General features: G+C 43.5%; 1 protein-coding gene and 1 long non-coding RNA gene across 7 annotated transcripts in view; one reads left to right on the top strand and one right to left on the bottom strand.

Annotated features, from left to right (window-relative positions):
- KHDRBS3 (KH RNA binding domain containing, signal transduction associated 3) overlaps positions 1-16,345 on the top strand; it is a 187,575-nt gene that overhangs the window by 129,097 nt on the left and 42,133 nt on the right. For 5 of the 6 annotated variants that reach the window (XR_001374058.3, XM_059723717.1, XM_059723715.1 and 2 more), the window contains one exon: positions 5,730-5,870. The exons of the other annotated variant lie outside the window; for it this stretch is intronic. Coding sequence is in view for 4 of the 5 variants with exons in the window: in XM_059723717.1 (XP_059579700.1) it covers positions 5,730-5,870 (141 nt within the window). In the remaining variant the exon portion in view is untranslated. The remainder of the gene's footprint in view (positions 1-5,729; positions 5,871-16,345) is intronic. 6 annotated transcript variants of the gene reach the window in all.
- LOC109281747 (uncharacterized) lies at positions 6,102-9,603 on the bottom strand. The gene is made up of 3 exons (XR_002088527.2): positions 9,537-9,603; positions 8,235-8,323; positions 6,102-6,242 (listed from the first exon to the last, which is right to left on the bottom strand). It is a non-coding gene; the product is annotated as an uncharacterized LOC109281747 (long non-coding RNA).

Genomic DNA, 16,345 nt, shown 5'->3' with positions numbered 1-16,345 from the left:
CTTGTAGCACAGTGTCTTCAAGAAAAAGCTAGCTGCAGGACATGAGACTGCAGGGGGGAAATCTCTGTTCTGCCTTCCAGAAGCAAGGTTCATGTCTTATTTGGGGTCATATGGTATGCAAGGAAATATGGTACTGCCCCTGGTTCTTCAAGAGGAAATCTGTTTCAAGCTTTTCTTTTGGAGCATTGAATTAAGGGCCTCTTCAGAGCCTGGGACTAAAAATCCTTGTAAGATTTGACAGAAAGGGATGGAAAAGATCATCACTTTCAGGAGAAAAAAACCCTAAAACATCACCTTCCCAGAAGCCTAAGAAGTTGCCATCACTATATTAATTCATGCTCCTCAGCTGAAAGCAAGTTCAGGGCCCAAGTCCAGTTCCTCTGTCTCGGCACTGCCAAAGAGGTACTTCTCTCTACTTCTATAGGTGCTAACTCCATATCAGACTTGGCATTTTCAGTCATTACCGCAGATGTTTCCATCACTGGGTTTCTCTATATTCTCATCAAGACCAGATAACTGGAATTACCCCTGCTCGCCTCATCTTCTGTGAGGAGTTGCTGCTGGAGCTGTCACAAACCAGGACTAGATTTCAGGAAGACCCTTTCATGGAGGCTAGGGTAGTTCTACAATTTGCTTCCCTTAAATGGATCCTTTTTTTAAAGGTCTGTTTTTTGTCTTGCGTCCCAATGTGTACTTCTAAGTGTCAGGTATTCCTGTTGAAACCCAACTATCTGAACTTCATGGAGAATCTTCAATGCAATCCAAAAGTTGACATAAGATCATTGATGTCAAAATTAGTACTCGGAGGATGCATCTATGCGTCGCCCTGCAGCGATTTGTAGCGATGAGCTACATTGCCATCTGACGTGCTGTGGCGACATAGCAATCCAGCTATGGTCCCATAGTGGCGCACTCCCCATGTATAGCTAAAGCACAGTGCTGTGGCAATGTCACTGTATGGTGACATTGCTAGCTATGCCCAGAATATCTCTGCCAATTGCTTTAGATGCAGATAATCCACCTTGGTGACTGATTACACTGCAATGCTCAGGCCTTTGTGGTTCCAGTCTTTTGGGGTACTCGGGAAGATCTAAACCACTAACAAGGACCTCCCATACAAACGCTTTTTTCAATTTTAATATGAAGACTGATGAAGTTCTTTGTTCCTTAAAAGATTCAAAAGCCTTCCACAGCCTTCTCCCAAAATCTGCCTGATAACCTCAGAGAAGTGGCAGGTGAGACTCTCAGAGCACGATCAAGTGGAAGGTCTCTGCCATTCACTATTGCAACCCTCGGAAAATGTCAAAACCATGAACTAAAAAGCAGAGGTGCCAACACTAAAAGACTTCTTCCACTTTCTTCCCTTTTGCTTTGTGATGCCAGAAAGTTCACCATTGTGGAGAGCTCAGCAGACATACACTTGGCAACTGAATTTTCATTTTTGAGAGGTTAGAAGATGAGTTACCTGAGACCAGTGCACCCTGGAAAGTATAAAACGGCTTTCTGTTAAATTCTAATATCTTCACAACCAGCTCCCTTTCCCCATCCCTATTTAAAAACGTTTCTCACAAGATACTTTTCAAAAGGAGATTGGAATCACTGCAGTGTTTGGAGAGGTACTTTTCAACTGTAGAAGTAAAGATTTGCTGGTTTATTGGTTTGTAGCAGTGTTGGTCTAAGGACATACACAAGCAAGGTTTTTTGAGTAGAGGTGATACCTTTTACTAAACCAACTGAGTAGTTGGAAAAAAAGTTCTTGGCAAGCTTTTGGGCACAGTCACCCTTCTTCAGGCATGGGGAATTGAGGTAAAGATTTTACAGTCGCTACTTTTTAATCCTGTTAAACAGACTAGGTCCCAATCTGGATTTGAGGATTCTTAACAGCTTCATTGGTCATTCTAAATTTAGGAGGATGACTCCAATCAGCATATTTCCCTCACTGAATGTCACAATTTGTTCATGGCTCTCGAGCTGCAGGCATTTCCTTCCACGTATCTGACTACTAGCAGTTTGCTGTCAGAACAGAGCTCTACCTTTTGGGGTCTTTCCTCAGCATTGATGGTATTCACTAAATCTTTCGCAGTCCAGTGTTCTTCTAAGGCTGCAAGGCTTCCAATTATATGCTTTAGCCACTGGTGCATAACAAAAAACTAACCCCAAAACTCCTTTCACATGGTCCTAGAGGTTTTCTTTGCCATATGGGGCTCTAGGTCAGCAGAAAAAAGATCTACACCGTTGCTGGTCCAAAGCTTAGAATTTGCAGGAGCCAGCCGTGTTACGTTTGAGATCATCAAGAATTTATCCATCTCAAGCAAGATTCTAGACCGTGCTTGACAGCTTCTGTGACCTGCAGGTCGTGTTCAGATACCTGGATTCAGCGGCCACCTACACTTGCGTGTCCTATGCACTATACCAGGATAGTCCAGGCCAACCTAACTATTCCATAAATACCACAGGAATCTTGCTCAGCTAAATGCAAGACCTTCCATGTGCACATCGCAGGGATGGATTCAAATGGTCTAAGTAGGCATTTAACCGTGGCTTAGGTAAGGAGTTAGATGCCAAAACTCTAAAGAGCAGTTCATCTCATCCTGCTGCCAGCACCTTTTGTTTATGCACCTAAATCCAATATCCACCTCCATTTGGAACTGCAAATGGTGAGTGGCTATGATTAATGCATATACTTTCTCAGAAACATGTGCCTAGCTCCCCCTAAGTTTTACAGTAATCCATACTAACCTGGGAGATGGCCAAGCTTTGTTCTGATATCCCAGAGAATAGCCACGGTGATAAATAGCCAAAAGCTACAACTGACTTTTATATTGATCACACTGAATTGAGCTCAGAACTAATGGTGGGAATGATAGTGATATTGGCCCTGTCCTGTCCCTGCTGCCTTCCAACAGCTGAGTGGTTACAGTACATGCCTGGGATGTGGGGACCTGGTACTATTCCCCACATACATTTGATGGGTGATGAAACTGGATCTCCCACTTCAGAGCAGTGTGCCCTAACTACTGGTCAAGTAGGCTTTGTGAGGACATTCACCACTTTTCCTGTACAAACTGAGCCAACAAATTTGTATGCGTTTCTCAGTTAGCATTTCCCAGTTAGCATTCTGATTCTTGGCGCCAGAAGGACAAGCAAGAGTGGGGATAAACTGGGCCTTCCAATTCCTATAGCAAGGGTTATTTTTTTCCTTTTATTTATTTTTTTTTTAACAGAAATGGTTCTTGGTGCAAGCAAGGGAAAGCTTGTCTCTGTAACTTAACAGTTATAGCATTCCCCTACAAGAGGGGAGTCCTGGATTCTCTTCCTTGCACTGTTTTATGGGACAGTTTGAATCCTGCCCACAGTGTGTTTCTCAGTTCGTATTAGAAGGGTATTGGACATCCCTATTTCTACTCTTCTGTAGTGTCGTCTGACCCTAAAATATTCAGGACCATCAGTCAGTACATTTAGCAGCAGTATGTGTACATCATCATAGAATTCAGGGTTTAGACTTATTTTCCCACCCTAAAATCTGCTAGAGTCCCCAAAGATCTCGTTCACTTTTTCCTCAGTCCTGGAGACCTGTTTCCTGGAACCTAAGCATATGAATTTAATCAGGGCCTCCTTTTGAGCAGGGTGGATAAAAATCAATGATTTAAAAAAAATAAAATTAAAAATGGCTTTTTTTTATTTAAATCAGATCTTTTATTTTTTTTAAATAAATCTATATAAAGATAGATTTAATTTAAGATATGCTAAAGCTCAAATATATCATCATGGAATAGGGATTATAACTTCTCCTTATACTATTTGAGACCATATATTTTCATGTAACCTTTTCAGAAAAGTTTTACAAATAGGTCACAACAGGCCATAGACTATATTAGGGGCCAAATCTTCTGGGGTTCCCAGAGGCTTCTGTATAGATTAGTAAAGATTTAAGAAAACCACTCTACCCAGTGGGAACTCTGCTCAGTCTAGAAGATCCCATTAAGCATCTCGGTGATGCTTTGTTTAATTTCTCAAACTGGATTTGTCTCTAAGGATAACATCCTTGTTAACAACAGTGTATGGACCTGATTACCTAACCATCAGCTGTATTGTGTTTCTGCATGTTTGTGTAGTCAAGCCCTTACCTCTCTCTCTAAAAGTACAAAGTTTCAGGAAGTTAAATGAATAGAGGGTTGTTGGGCGTGGAGCAGATTGGGGCAAGGAGAAGGCATCTGGAGATAAATGCAAGGAGGGAGGGGCAATAGAAACAAAAGAGAAACACTTTGAGCAGACTATTCCAGAAGTCTGGAGGGATAAGTTCATGGGTAAGTGGTGCCTCCTGGCTCTGGGGGGGGCACCAGCAGCTGATTGCTGATGGGGGGGGGGGGGAGTGGTCCCCAGCAGCTGATTGCTGACCCTGGAAGCACAAGTGGCAAACCAGAAATGCCGCCAGCAAAATTGGAAGTGCCGCCAGCACTCTTCACTCTGTGGCCAGCAAGGGCCAATTTCAGGGGGGGCACGTGCCTCCCCGTGCTCCTCCTATGTGTTGCCTATGGATACATTTCTGAGTATAGCCTCTCTATTGATTTGAGATCTAGTGAAGAATGGTACAGTAGAAGGGAATATCTGTCATGCCAGCAGGCTTGCCAGGCTATAAAAGATTAAATTAAAGATGAGAAAAAATCTAGAAGAAAGCCCTAAACTAATAACTGCAGTGCTCATTTCATGTCCTTCTAATACAGTGTGGCAAAATATTCCTGAAATATCCATGATTAATCTAGTGAGTTGGAGGATAGGTCATCCCCCAGTGACTTCACAAGTATCTGTTTCAATTATCTTTTGGTAAATAAAATAACCAAATCATAATTCAATTGTCTGATGTAGCTGCAACATTAACCTGAAAAATATCAAAATAAATCAATATATAGCGTGTACATCTATCTCAGTTGTGAATGATACGTATTAAGGTTATGTCAAACAACAAGAATGCACTTTTTGTAGAAAACAATGATTAAATCAAGGCTTCCTGACCTGTGATTTAAATCATGATTTTAAATAGATTTGATTTAAATCAAACCCACCCTGCTTTTGAGCATCTAACAATGTGCTTTCCTTGTTATGACTACTAAAAAGAGATCTTTATAACATTTAGCTTGGAGAGTAAATGGCTCTTAAGGCTTTCTGCCATGTTCCATAAAGACAGCATGACTCAAGCCTCGCCCAGGGCTTGCCAGCATTTATCTCCAGTTTTCAGTAGACCAGCTGGTTCAGCCTTTCTGATGTTGATTTGTTTTTTTTTCCTTCCCACTTAAATAGGAGGAAAGCCTAATTGCATACCCTTGCTATGTCATGGCACTTTTGTGCTATCTGAACAGGACTAGACCCACAGATGATAGTGATGTTTGCAGGTAGAGTTGTTAGAGGTCAAGCTGTATCCATATAGTGTCTAAATGCATGTTTGATGGTGTTAGTTCACATAAGAACCCCCTGTATATATTGGAGACCTTCCCACCAGTTGTAACTGCCCCACTTGCACAGTCATCCACCGCTGTTCCTTGGTTGAGCCCTCAAGAATTGATGCCCACTTCAGTAGATACTGAAACTAAGATTTTTAACTAGCTTTAGTTTTTAACTAATACCAGTCTTCTGCCTGTGAGGCCATTGCTCACTAATCATGTAAAATACATATAGGCAATCACTTAAAGAAAGAATGGTTCCTTATCTTACATGAACTCTCATTCTTCAAGGTTTCCACAGCCTGCTCTCCTTCCCCTCGTATGAGTCCTATGCCACCTGGATTCTGCATTGACAGAGGAACTGAGAGAAGGTTCGGTCTGCTCCATTCTTTATGCCCTCAGGTGGATGGTGTAAATTCACGTAGGGCACAGGTACGCTTCTAGCATATCTTCCAGGCCAAAAGAATCTAGTTTCCTGCCTCTGAGGAGCAGGAGCATCAATGAAAATCAATGAGCTCAGCACATCTTGAACAACATTTACAACGTAATGTAGTTTTTGTGGGGGAGTTTCCTTAGTTTTAAAAAAGTTATTAAACATTTCCTACATGACCACGAATCAGAAAAACAAAAGCAATGTTAGTAGATATTTTTAATGACGTTAAAACTGCCTTTGGAGTAATAGGAGATACGCCCTGTCTCACTCTGCATGTTCATGCCTGCATGTACACAAGCCATCCACTCTTTTCCCCCGCTAGCACTGTTGGGTAGATGTGGTGATGTTCTTCCTTTTGAAGAAATGTCCTCCTGTGGAGAAAGGTGATAGTGCGTTGGTTCCCAGCCTTGGGGCACGACCCAAATCAGGATTGCGGGGGATACTCAGTAGGATCACGAAGGGCCCATGTGCGCACACACTCGCATACGTGGCCCAGGAGCAGAGAGTGGGTGGGGCAGGGCCAGTGTGCACAAAGGGGGCACTGGCAGCTTCCCCACCGCCAGACCATCACCACACTCCACTCCCTGCAGCGCCGGTCAGAGGTTATGGCGACCAGTTTAGGGTCTCTCACACTCACACTCACACACAAAAAGGTTGGGAACCAATGTGATAGATAGCTGCTATTGCCTCTTATTTTTAGCAAGGTTGCAGGCTTTCATTAAAGATGATTTCTCAAAGAGTAAAGCCACCTGGGAAGATTGTGGTTCTTGGGTTGCCAGGGCAGCTGGGATTTATTCCCAGCAGGAACAATGGGACGCAGGAGGTCATACTAAATCAGTTTTGCCTTAACCTTACTTTTTGAGGACAGAATATGGGAGCTGTTTTGGAGGGAGTTTTTTCAGGGATTCTCTGTAGACGAGACTTTTTCATCAGCCCTAGATGAAGGGGAAACTCGTTATAAATAACAGCAAAACCACACAAAAAAACCCCAAAACAACTCGATCCTTAAAAGCAATCTTCCAGTGTAGCTAGTGCAAAGGATTTCAGTGAGTTTCAGATATAAAGACACTTATTGATCGTGTGTTATTTCGTTATTAGGATAGAGAATGAAAAATGGTGAGACAGACCTGGCATTTCTAAAGGGCTCCCTTTTTTTAAATTAATTTGAAATTAATATTAATGTAATGACTTACAGAATTATTTTTAGAAGAATTCATATCAGAGCATGCGTTGCAATCTGAAAAGAATATACTATAGCCTTCATGGCCAGCAAAGTGGTTGAACTTCTGGTTTAAGTGCAAAACTCGATTCTTGTTTTAGATTTGGAAGAATTTCTAAAATGGAAATTTTGAAATCTACTCATCTAAACTTCAAAGGGATTAGAAGATTACTTTTCCTTTGAACCTTGAGAAAGTCAGCCAGTAAGAAATCGCACAGATTTTCTGAGCCCCTGCCATGTTAGAAGTGAATGGAAAATGTTGGAGACGTACTAATTCGGAGAAGTAAAGCCCCCTGGGAGTTCCAGACACTGTTTTAACAGGTGAATTGAACTAGAAAGAATGGTTGGCAAGTCAGCTTCCCTTACCCTGCAGGGAACTTGTTTTTGAAGGAGCAGTATATAGATATGTGCAGTTAGAAAATCTGTCATGTATGTATGTATGTATGGTACGTATGTATGTCCTAATGGTAAAGGTAGAGCGTTCCTGAGTGGCTATTGTGCTGTTACAGGCTTAGGAAAGCTGGGAAAAATGCCCTAATTTTCGTTCCATCATCTTCAGGGTTTGCAGTTGGGCTGAATGTGGCTGAGAAATGAGGGCGTTTCTTTTGGATGTTGAAGGGAAGATTCAGGAATCTAGGAAAATACTAAGTTGTCAGAGTCTCAAGGAACATAATGCGTCAGGTTTTGAAGAATCATTTCCCTGCATTTTGGGGGATAATGAACCAGTTCCCTGAAGCAGTTCTCTAACCTGCAACATTTTTGAAGTGGGCTGTGTCTTGATTTTGCTTGCTGTTTTAAGGTGTATTTTTGGTTGTATGAATCACGGGTAACCATTCTGATCTTCCTTATTTTTGTTGGAAAACACAAGAAAGGTCTTGGAATTGTTTGAGTAGCTTAAGAAAAGGGGTAGAAACGGTGCATATTTAAAAAAATCTGCCTTTATCCAGAATAGTAGGGCAAAGAGGCTTAGTATTGTGCTCCCCTGTGTGCTCTCTCTTTCAGTAATGCCAATCAGAGATGAAATTTCTTTAAAATGAAACTTCATATTGCACACGGGAGCTGGAGGGAGGTGTAAGTTCTTCTGTCTGGAAAAGTTCACTTTATGCAAATTAGGTTTGGATAAAAGTTGGAGCAGTCTCTTTACCTCAAACGTGTCTGATGGCAAGCAGGATGTTGAATTATGCTTCTTTCTTTCTTTGCATTCTTCTTTGCCTAAGGAAGGGCACACGAGCCCTAAAATTTGCAAATAAAGACATTTTTTCTTGCAACTATCTAGTTGGTCGAATAAAAGATAGCACCTCTACCACACTGACTGCTTTTACTTTTAGACCAACACGTCTACAACTTTCATCCCTGAATCAAAAGTGAAATCATGTGTTCACTGCCAGATTTGGGGCTGGGAAGGAATTTTCTTTTAGATCACATTAGTAGAGACCTTGGATTTTACTTCCTTTCTCTGCAGCATGAGGTGTAGTTTGCCTCCTGGGATCATTTGACCTTGTCAGCTAAACAATTCTTTACGATTGCAAGGGCCTCGGGCACTGCCTGCACCTTGGTCTTTCCCATTTTCTAGGGCATATGTTTAGGTTTCTTTAGAACTAGAGTACTTTAGTTTACACTGACCTCTGTTAGTTTAAACTAAATTGATTACCCCCCCCCCCCCCCGGATGATACTTAATGGCTTGCGATGAAAAGGAGATGAGGCTAGACTGTGCAAGATGAAACAATATATGAAGAAATTAGCCCTTTGTGGGGGGGGGGGGGGGGTTGAGTCAGATGGGAACCCTCTCACTCGCATTATGGGACAGCTGATTATGGATAAGTGTTATTTCCAGTTTTAGTAGCAATGATTAGCCAATTGCCTGTCAAGAAGGGGGGGGGGGGGAGGCAGAGTACTGCCACCCACTGCCCCACACTGCCACTGTTCTGCCTCTAGCCCCATGCGCCACCCCAGCCCCTGCTGCTCCACCCTGCAGCACCGCTGCTCCCAGGCATGGGGGAAGGGGGGAAGCTTTTGCATGCAGTGACTGCAGCCGCCACCCAGCGTCCCGTGTGGCCACCACTGCATGTCCGGCTGCACAGAAGCCCTCTTCCCCCCCCCCCCCCCCAAATCCTGTCCCTCCCTTCTGGCTGCTCTCGGGACCTGATGGTGACAACGGTACACTGCTACTGTGTGCCCCCTCACCTCCCCTTCCTACTTCCCTCCTCCCCGCTGCCTCCCCCTCACTGCTGGCTTTTGACGGGGCCCGGTGGCTGTGATGCCAGAACCAGAGGGTGAGGCCACTGCTGTGCTGCCAGCACCCCATGCTGCCGCCTCCAGAGCACTGGTGGCCTCACCCCCCCACCCCCAGCTCTGTCCCTGCCATCTTGACAGTGGGGTGGTAGCCCCATGACAGCAGGGATTGAGGGCGGGGGGGGGGGCGAGTCCCTCACTGGCCTCACCCACCTGCTCAAGCCCCTGTGCATCCAGCCATTCCCCTCCCTTTCGTCCCCCTCTGCCTCCAAGGAGCAGGGCTGGGGAGGGGGGCAAGGCCAGTGCTGCTGGCCTGGCACCCCCTCCCCCCCCCGGTTCCGACTGTCATAGTGGTGCATCTGTCTGTGCAGAACACTCCAATTGGTTGTTTCAGTAAGCATTGTGATTGGCTGCCAAGACAGCCAATCGGAGTGCAAATAAAGCGTTATGGACAGACAGGGTTTTATAATATTAGAATGGGGCGGTTTGTTCACACAATGTGGCTGTAAAGGATAGGTAAGCTTAAATAGAGGGTAAGGTGAGAGTGATGAAGGTATCTTTCTGTACGCTCAAAGGCATGAATTGAAGCACCTCCAGATTTGTGTCAAATGGTTGCCCCTAGTCAAACTAGCTGTAAATGGGAGCCACAATATTCAGGCTAGGCAGCCAGACTGTTGGACTTAGTGGGCATTTTTATGTGTGGTTCCAATGCAACACATGGCAGTTTTAATTAGCAAGCCGTGCTAATTATAAGTGCTTGGTGCTGCATCAGATGCAGGTGTATAAGTGGCACAGCACACATCACTGCTGAGAAAATAGCGGGCAGTGGGCTTTGAACTAAAGCACATCAAATGAGTTTTAGTTTGAAGCTCACTGCCTGGCGTTTTCTCAATGCTGATGCTTGCTGTGCCACTTATACCTGGATCCAACGCAGCACCAGGCCTGTCAATTTGTGCTCCCGCACAGACTCAGTTAATCGGGACTGCTCCAATGCCCTGAATTTCCAGAGCGTCTGAGCAGACTTCTCACGTGTGTAGATGCCCAGTGTGCTTTTGGCTACAAAAGATGCTGGTTATGTGCCTTGACCACACTAACTCTGCGAGTCATTGAATTTGGAAGTACACTTGACCTTGACTCAAAGTGCACTGGATATGCAACTGGTTGATAGGCATAACAATCAATTATGCTGGAATTTACTACTGTGTTTGTAGTTTGTTTGTTTGTTTTTTAAATCAAAGTTGTATTGGTTTGGTCAATGAGCTGCATTAGCTTACTTGGTGGAGATGTAGACCACAGCTGCTGTGGTCCAAGTTTTTAGCACAGTGCACAGTTGCAGCCAAAGTTTCAACTGTTCCATTAATTTATTGAAGTATCTGTCTTACAGATGGCTGACAACTGCTTAAGTCTTTCACTTTATGGAGATACAGGGTGACACCTAAAGCAGTCAGTGGAACTTAGTGTATATACAATCAAATCCTCTTCTGTTCATGGTTTTATTATTGGAGCTTGGCAGAAGACTCTATAAGATATTCCAATATTTAATTAATCACAGTTTCTTTACTTGGCCAATTAAGTCTTTCAAATTTCCTTTTATTTACGAAAGAAGAGGCTATTTGGTTGAATGCTGGGTCAAACCAGTAGGCAGATACCAAGGAAAAAAAATCAAGCAACTGTTTTTATTCCATTATAATAAGAATGGTTTATCAGTATATGAGTGTTTAATACTTTTCTGAAAAGCACAATAGATATGGAGTGGGAACACGCCAACAGTTTCACTGCTTTTTTTGCAGTCTGGCTGTTTCTGAGATGATGCCTGTTCTGGATGTAGATGTGAACTTGCATGTACACCATAAGTTACCTTTCTAATTGAGAGTTGATGGTTTACACCCTGTTCTTTCCACAACATACCAAGATTTTTCTAAGTTTATTCCCAGTTATCATCACTTAGGGGATTCTACCTACATGTGACTGTTTTGAGAATACAGTTTTTGAAGTAAGCCATTTTAAAAACTAAAGACTTTACATATTAATTCCATGACAAGTCATTGTTCTAAACTCTGCTAAGGTTTGTTGCAATGGACATGATAAGTTTCCAACATGACATCTTGTTTTTTGGCAAGCATTAATTAAAGGTCAGACTTTAACTCACATTTAAAGACTGCAGTGTAAAAGTGGGTAGGGAATTTCTGCGCTGTAAAGTGGAGAAAGTTAACGATTTAGCAAGGCACAGTCAAAATATGTGGTAATTATAGTGTAATTGTTAGACCTTTTTTGAGACCACTTTGAAAAGCAATTATTGGTTCTAAGTGTTCCTTCCAATCTAAAAATTAGTGACAGAACTTTAATTATGTGCCTGGATATTTTATTGATATTTTTGTGTTAACGTTCAGATGAGGGTTGTCTTGATGGCAGATTTTTCCCAGTGCAGTGACTACTTGATAATTTCTGACAGTTAACTAATCTCTAAGATACTTCAATTAGATTTCTTTCCATAATAGGAATGTAATTAAGATAAAGTGCATACTAGTAAGAGGCCTAGGGATCATTTCTAAATGTAGTACTTTTTGAATCCTCTGAACAATTTTAAAATTATGGCCCAAGATAGATTTTTTTTTTTTTTTAAATAAAGGAAGGTGGAGGAGTGTAAGCTTTGATCTAAGACCTGATCTACAGAGGGAAGTAGGCACTTAAGTCCAAAATCAGATCCTCAGAACCCTTGATGTCTGGTCCTAGGAACATGTGGGACAGAATCCAGGCATCTAGCAGCTCGTTATGGACATTCCCAGAAGCACTTGAATGTTGATTGTGATGAGCTGCCTGGTAGTCTAGTTCACATATACGCTATGTTAGTGTTCTCAAGCAGAGGAGCAGTTAGTCTTTCACCTGCAGACCACAGTACAGTAGGGAGTCTTATGCTGCATCTATCGGACTAGGTCCACACAGAACATAACTGAAAGAGGGGTGACAGGTCCTTTGCCCAACTTTCCCAAATGACTCAATAAATTCCTTCGATTTAAAAAAAAAATAAAATAAAATAAAAAAAAATAAATATATATATATATCCTGGGTTCCATTTCTTCTTTTGCATGAAGAGATTTGAACCTACATCTTCCAGGCTATAAGCTATCATGTGGTGTATGGATTGCAGAACTGAAACATGTTATGAACAAACTGTATATTTGTACAGGGTGGCAAAGTTGGAGGGGCAGTGTTTGTCTAGCTGATTAGTGGCCATTAGTTGGTAGCGCCAACTTTTGTGGATGTGGGGAAAAGCAGCAGAACATTTGGTCCAGGCCATTTTGACTGTCAAGAAAACATGTTCCCAACCAATCACTCCTATCAGTTTAATGGAATAGTTACTGATTCATTAGGCCAGAGCTAGTGCATGGCTTCATACCATACTAGCTAGGTCATTCATCAGCTTGGGGAAAGGCATGTTCTAATAACTACTTAATATAAAATGCTTTAAATATTCAGTGGAGGAAAGGAGCCTAGGTTTTCCCCACTGAAATCCAATTCCTGTAACCCCCAGACCTTAGTCATGTGCCATAGCGCTTTCTATGGTCTGATTATATTTGTAATTATTAAACGCAAAGAGGAACTGGAAAGATTGAGAGCACCTCCCAGAATAGCTTGCCTCTTAGGGCAGGGATTGGCAACTGGGTGTATGCATACCCCTGGGGTACTTTGAAAGGTGCCAGACGGTACACGGGGAAGGAGCCACCGCCACCCCGTGCTGCTGCCTCCCAGGAGCAAGGCTGGGGCCACACAGATGCTGCGCGGCTGCTGCTGCTCTGCTACTCGCCACCCCCCTGCTCCACGTCTGGATGCTTGCCGCCCCCACCCCCCTGGGAGTATGCTTAGAAAAAAGGTTGAAAACCCCTGCCTTAAGGTTTGCAACATTCTTCTTGGATATGGAAACAGTGGGTTCAAATCCCCTTAAGTAGAAGAGGAAACTGAGCTTTGGAATCGGATGTCTTGTATGAGTGATCTTAGGTAAGAGGAGGGCTCAGCTGTACCCATTTTTATTGAATTTTGTGACAAAGACGTGATGTGCATGCTGAAAGTTCAGGTTTGGGGATCCTAAGCAGACCAAGGAATTTAAGCTTTTACAGAGAGCTGTAGTCTTTGATACACTCACCTGTCCCTAGTGTTTCTTCCTGGCTCTGATGTGCATGGCTCCTCTCTGAGCACCTGACTTCTGCAGGCTCCACTGTTAAATCCCTGCCTTGCCTTGTGCGCTGTATTGGGGACCTAGGCACTCGGTTCAGGCCTATGGATTCTGATACATAGCTTAGCATCTAGAAACTATTCAATCTAATGCTGAATGTGGTATTGCTAAAGTCGCATGTATTATTTAGTTCCCTCAGTCCGTGTGCAGATGCCTAAATAAGTGAGCTGTTTTTCTTCTCAGAAAGATCTGTATGTTCACCAGTTCCCATTTTATAAAAAGCACATTACCTATCTGAAGGCAGTTTGTGTGTGAATATTGGTTTCATGAAGTTCTTGTAAAACATTTTTAAAATGGAATATTTTTTTCTTACCTGTCATAGAAAAGCTTGTTCTTGATTTCACTTTTCTTCATTTGATAGATGGGGAATAATTCCAAAAGAAAAGGAATGTATACCCCATTTAAAAATGGGGTAATCCCAGTCTGAGCCCTTAACTAGTGTTACATACACACACCAACTTTTTAATAATAAACTGTTTCCTGTATAAGGACTTGGAGATGGCCTCCTTGTCCTAGACACACAGGCAAGTGAATCATACAAAAACTTGGTGATTGCGGGATTGATGCCTACACAGTCAGATGGGTGGCAAATTGGCTAGATGGTCGCATCCAGAGAGTGGTGGTAGACGGGTCCTTTTTGACCTGGAGGGATGTGGGCAGTGGAGTCCCCCAGGGCTCGGTCCTGGGGCCTTCACTGTTCAACATCTTTATCAGCGATCTGGATGTGGGGGTGGAAAGCACACTGCAAATTTGCTGAAGACACCAAGTTGTGGGGCGAGGTGGGCACGCTGGAGAGGAGGGACAGAATCAAGCTAGATCTAGACAGGTTACAGAGGTGGGCAGATGAGAATAGGGTGTAGCTCAATGCAGACAAGTGCAAGGTGGTGCATCTAGGGAGAAGGAACCAGCAATACACCTATAGGCTGGGGAGCACCCTTCTTGTCAACACGGTGGCAGAAAGGGATCTTGGAGTCATTGTTAACTCCAGGATGAACATGAGCTGCCAGTGCAAGAAAGCGGTCAGTGAGGCAAACCGCACCTTGTCGTGCATCTACAGATGCATCTCAAGCAGGTCCAAGGAGGTGATCCTCCCCTTCCATGCGACGCTGGTCAGGCCGCAATTGGAGTACTGCATCCAGTTCTGGGTGCCGCACTTCAAGAGGTATGTGGCCAGCATTGAGAGGGTCCAAAGGAGGGCCACTAACATGGTCATGTGGCAGCAGGACAGGCCCTACAAAGAGGCTAAAGGGCCTGAACCTATTCAGCCTCCATAAGAGAAGGCCGAGAAGGGATTTAGTGGACGCTTACAAACTCACTGGGGGGGGACCAGCGAGAATTGGGGGAAGCTCTGTTCCCCTGTGCACCACTGGGGGATACTAGGAATAATGGCAACAAATTGTTAGAGAGAAGGTTCAAGCTGGATGTCAGGAGACATTACTTTACAGTTAGGGCTGCCAGGCTCTGGAATGGGCTCCCAAGGGAGGTGGTGCTGTCTTCTACCTTGGGGGTCTTCAAGAGGAGGCTGGACAGGTATTTGGCTGGGGTGATATAGTCCCAGCACCCGTTACTCCTCGGGGCAGGGGGTCGGACCTGATGATCTGTTAGGTCCCTTCCGACCCTAAGCACTGTGATACTGATGATGTTTGTGTTTCTCTGGCTATGTCTTCTTTCCTGTCCCGCATGCTCTGATTCCCAGTAAAATCGAAAGGCTTTTTTAGCAAATCCTAAATTAGTAGATTTCACTTAATCCGAACCTTTTTTTTTCTAATTTTTTTGCTTGTCTCTAGACTGAAGAATCCTGTATTCACTCGGTGCTAATCGCCAGTTGTGTGTCTGTCTTTAGACAAACACCGTAGGCAACAATGCCATTTTCAGCTCTACGCTTATGCTGTTCAGCTCAAAATGAGTTTAGGCCAACAAAGAGGCTTGGAAATGGCTAGTTCTGAACCTCGTTGTTCCCTACTCCCACCAGCAACATGGTAGTTCTAGCAGATCCCTCTATGGCAATGCTGAGCATTGAGTCTGCAGCAGGTCTAAAACTGCCACACATGGAGTCACTCACCAAATTGGCAGGTGACCCTGTGGAAGTGGGTATAAATTCAGAGGGTTATGCAAGAAGACAGGACTTGAGATCATGGTCTTTTGACCTCAGGGGTGATTCATTTATTTTAATACATCTACAACTTGGTGGTATTTCTCAATCATCCATTCTTGGCTTTCTGATTTACACCAGAAAAGAAAACATTTTTCACATTTTCATAAATCAGTTGGGGAAAAATCTTGCGCACCTGCCAGGAGTGTGTTAGGCTCAGTACAGAAAAAACAGAAATATGAGCTGTCTAAGTAGGCACCTACAGTCTGTATGCAAGCACTCCTAGTGATAGGACTCCAGTTGGCTTTAGATGCTGGCCAATAATCTTAATAGTTCGATAGTGGCTTGAAGTACTCTCTAGCTTAAAATAATAAGATCCTTTCATTAAGGGCGATGGCTGCTCCTGCCCTTCAGAGCTCTTGCCTTTCCAAGTATATTCTTGCTTCTACCCTAGCTGATTTGCCTCATCCTACTGCAAATTCCTACACTTTGCATTGGGACACTTGTTAGTAATGCCACTACGCCCCGTCCTTTTGGGTCTCTTCACCCTCCAAGAACTGTCCACCAGTGTTACAAATCTTTCTTGAACATTGCCTCTTGTCTAAGGACGCTGCCTCAGTGAGGCAAGGAAAAGCATCATAAGTGTGTTTCAGAGACATTTTATGTGAAAACTGTCTAATCCCTTTAAACAAGATTTCC

This window comes from Alligator mississippiensis, chromosome 3 (assembly GCF_030867095.1).
Source record: "Alligator mississippiensis isolate rAllMis1 chromosome 3, rAllMis1, whole genome shotgun sequence".
Lineage (NCBI taxonomy): Eukaryota > Metazoa > Chordata > Crocodylia > Alligatoridae > Alligator > Alligator mississippiensis.
The sequence above is the reverse complement of the archived record's forward strand: the minus strand, read 5'-3'. Positions and strand labels throughout refer to the sequence as shown.